Here is a 3,457-nt window from a genome sequence, read left to right on the forward strand (position 1 = left end):
TTTGCTTTTGGAACATGGCCATTCCCTAGATTATTAACTTGTAAGCCCCAGATCTTAATTATACCCAACAGACTTAAATTTTGACTAATTGATCTTTTCAGCACTTTAAGATTTTTACCTAGTATTTACCATTCAGGTTTCTGGGGGAAATGTTGTGTTGGCTGCAAACAGATGACTTTGATTCACACTGAGATTGTTTTAAAACAATGTATAACTGGAAACATTTTAACAAATTAGTTTTAAAATATAGTGGGATATAGGGCAAATATTCCCTGCTGGTGATGTAGTTGCAGACGTTACAAAGGTATGTGAAATCATTTGGAGGACAAAGATGGAAGTAAAGTGGATTTTCCGATAAAGAAATCATCATTTCAAATTTTAGATGATAAATGCTAATTGTGTTCATGAATGTAATCAAAGAGGTCAATGCAAAAAGGTATAGATTGCGCTATCAATCTATGAGGTGAGTCCAAGAAAAGGACGGTTTAAAACAAAGGTGCAGTGTATGGTCCTCCAAGGTAGGGGTCGCTATTCTCCAACTGAGTTGATGGTGTGGCAGAGCGGCTCATCTTGGCCGCCATTTTAACGGCGAGGCTGAGGCACGACGCCGCTGTTCGCTGTTCAGCCGCCACAGTCTGGCTTGAGGTTTGGTCTTTGGCCTCTACGTCTGACGAGGAAGTTCACATTTTCTCCCTTCAGACGAAGCCATGGGAGCCCTAAGCAGTAGAATGTGGTCTGGAAGAAATCCTGAAGAAGATGAACCTCCGAGAGAAGGTGGTGCTGCTGCTAGAGAAGAGGAGGCCCCAGTGGAAGCCGCAGAACAAGCGGGACCGGCCGTTGTCCATGAAGAGCAGGCAAGTGAACTGCCGGGGGTTTCCACTGGTCAGGCAGGCCACAAACGGAAGGCCAGCCCAGGAGGACCAAGGGCGAAAGTACCCCGTAAGAAAATGGACAAGTCCAGAGGCATTTATGAGTCACTTTTTCTTGGTGGCGAGAATAGTGACGTAAAGATCTGTGCATTTCAGCGGGAGTGGCGCTTGCACAGGTCCTACCTATGCCGATCTGGGTACTTTTCTAGCATGTTCTGTGGTGCTTGGCTGGAGACAAATATGAGTACAATAGAGATGCAGATGCCTGACGAAAATATTGATCGCGAGGCTTTCCATGAGGTTTTGGGCTTCTTGTACAGTAGAAGAATTGCAATTCCTCCCTCCAGAGTCATTGCCATCTTGGCCACAGCTAGTATGCTACAATTGGATGAACTAATTCAGCAGTGTGAAGATCTGATGAGGGCCACAGTCAGGACTGATACTGTGTGCAGTTACTACTATTCTGCTGAGAATTACGGGCTCCAGAGCATCAGATATATTTGCCGCCAGTGGCTCTTGGATAACCTGATGATTCGGCAAAATGATGAACTGTTGTTAGAAATCAATCTGAATCTCATGAAAGAGCTCATTGCCTCGTCAGATCTTTTGGTAGTTGGAGTGGAGATGGATGTGTATACCACACTGAAAAAGTGGATGTACCTGCATCTAGAAGCACGCACGTGCTCAGAATCTCAAAGAGCAGTATTGCCTGCACAGTTGTGCTTTGCCAAGTTCAGAAGTGAGTCAGATAGTAGCCCTTTTCTGGACAGTAATCAGGGGAGAACCTTTGTGCCAGTGTTCCAGAAGCTAAGGCTTCCCTACATCATCTGTGACCTGCCTTCAGCACACGTTATTGACCAGGATGGACTGATCCCTGCAACATGGTTGACCCCAGTTTACAAAGAGCAATGGCTTGCACTTCTTCGGGCAGAGCAATCCAGGGAACTTGGGCCAATGGATATCTATGTATCTGACATCGGTGGAAATAGCATGAGGTGTGGAGGCCAACTTCTCTCAGATGAGCAATGCAGCTGGACCTGGACTGGCTTTAACTTTGGCTGGGACTTGGTAGTATGCTATGTCAACAAGCGCATTGTATTCCGCCGCAGTGCAATGAATAAATCCTGTGGCCTTGGTGTCAGCTTACTCTGGCAGAAAAGTTGCCTTCCGCTCAGAGTGATCTCATTGGACAGTACTGGAAAAGCTGTTCTCCGGAGAGAGACCGAATATTCTGTTCTTTCTCTGAGAAAGGATCAAGAACTAGAAGTGGTGAACCTACAAAACCAAGACTTAACATTCCCCATGTATGTGGCATGTAACTTCCTCTACCTTCCTGGAGAGAGTGGTGCAGGACCAAGTGGGGAATCAAGCAGAAGTCCAATGAACTAAGAAGCTCTTCCACGAGGTCAAGGGTTGGCAACATCTTGAAGATTCCATCTGCCTCTGTGAAACTAACCAGACTTGGCCATCACTGATGATCTACTTTGCAGGCGTGTCTGTTGAAGAGAAGCCCATAAATTTTAAGAATATCTAGGACTATATGAGAAGTTCCTTCAAACCGCCAAAACATAATTGAACAGTTACTGTGGCAACTTATCCCTGACTACTACCTACCAACATCTACATAATTTCTAAGAAGACTGGAACAACTGAGAGAAGGAAACCGTGAGCCTACCTAACCTACTGCTTAGCGAAACGTTTTAAAAATCACTTCTTATAGTTTGATTAAGTTAATGTTTTAAGGAATATTTTGAGTTCTCTTTTAGTTATATTTAGAACTGCCCTATTCTACTCAGTTTCATTGTTTTGTTCCTCTATTCCTCCTTCCCTCGCTATGAATATAGCACTTAGTTTTCATGTTTTCTATGTGAAAGAAATGTACTACACATGCTATCTTTATATTGGTTGTTTTGTAAACTAAGAATATGGCAGTGTTAATTAGGCTTTACTTGCATTTTCCCAAGAAGACATTTCAAAACCTATAGCACTATATTTGAGGCATGATGCATAGAAGCAGTTTTATTATGTAGTTATTTACTAAAGTTTAAATGTTTAAAAGTTTCTTGTATCATTGAGCTTCAGAAATGTTTGCTGTTAAAGTCGTATTTGGATTTTAGGATAGATTAAGTTGTAGAGTAGTTTGATAGAGTGTGTGGATTCAACACCAAGTCCTGAAAATGACTATATTTGGAAAATATGTTCCATTTAAAAAGCAAGAATAGTAACATAGACTTTGGAGTGGAAAGACTAAGAATAATAATGAGTGCTTTTTATTCTGAAGTATGATAAAGAGCTAGTTAGTAATCTATAGAGTAAGTATAGAAGTGTTATTATAGTCTGATATGGAGAGAGCTGTTAGTCACAATTTAAATCTGTTGGTTTGTGACTACTGTTAATTTGAAAACTGCCACTACTTTACCTCTTCTCAGACATTCTACTTCTCATTGATATTTTTTTGTCGTTAAACAGTGCCAAATACTTGAGCTCAGTTTAAGAATCCATATAAATAAGCATTTGCTCAGAGTATAAAAAGTAATGTAAACTGAAAAAATACAAGTAACCAGTATTTTAAAAGTGTACTTAGGTGA

The 3,457-nt window shown here is 41.4% G+C and overlaps 1 protein-coding gene across 1 annotated transcript; it reads left to right on the forward strand.

Annotated features, from left to right (window-relative positions):
• The first annotated feature begins 707 nt into the window (after positions 1–707).
• On the forward strand, positions 708–2,258 carry LOC116887905 (germ cell-less protein-like 1). Its single transcript, XM_032889379.1, has one exon. The coding sequence runs from the start codon at positions 708–710 to the stop codon at positions 2,256–2,258; it is 1,551 nt and encodes a 516-aa protein (XP_032745270.1).
• Positions 2,259–3,457: the final 1,199 nt, after the last annotated feature.

Source organism: Rattus rattus, chromosome X, assembly GCF_011064425.1.
Source record: "Rattus rattus isolate New Zealand chromosome X, Rrattus_CSIRO_v1, whole genome shotgun sequence".
In the NCBI taxonomy this organism is placed as follows: Eukaryota; Metazoa; Chordata; class Mammalia; order Rodentia; family Muridae; genus Rattus; species Rattus rattus.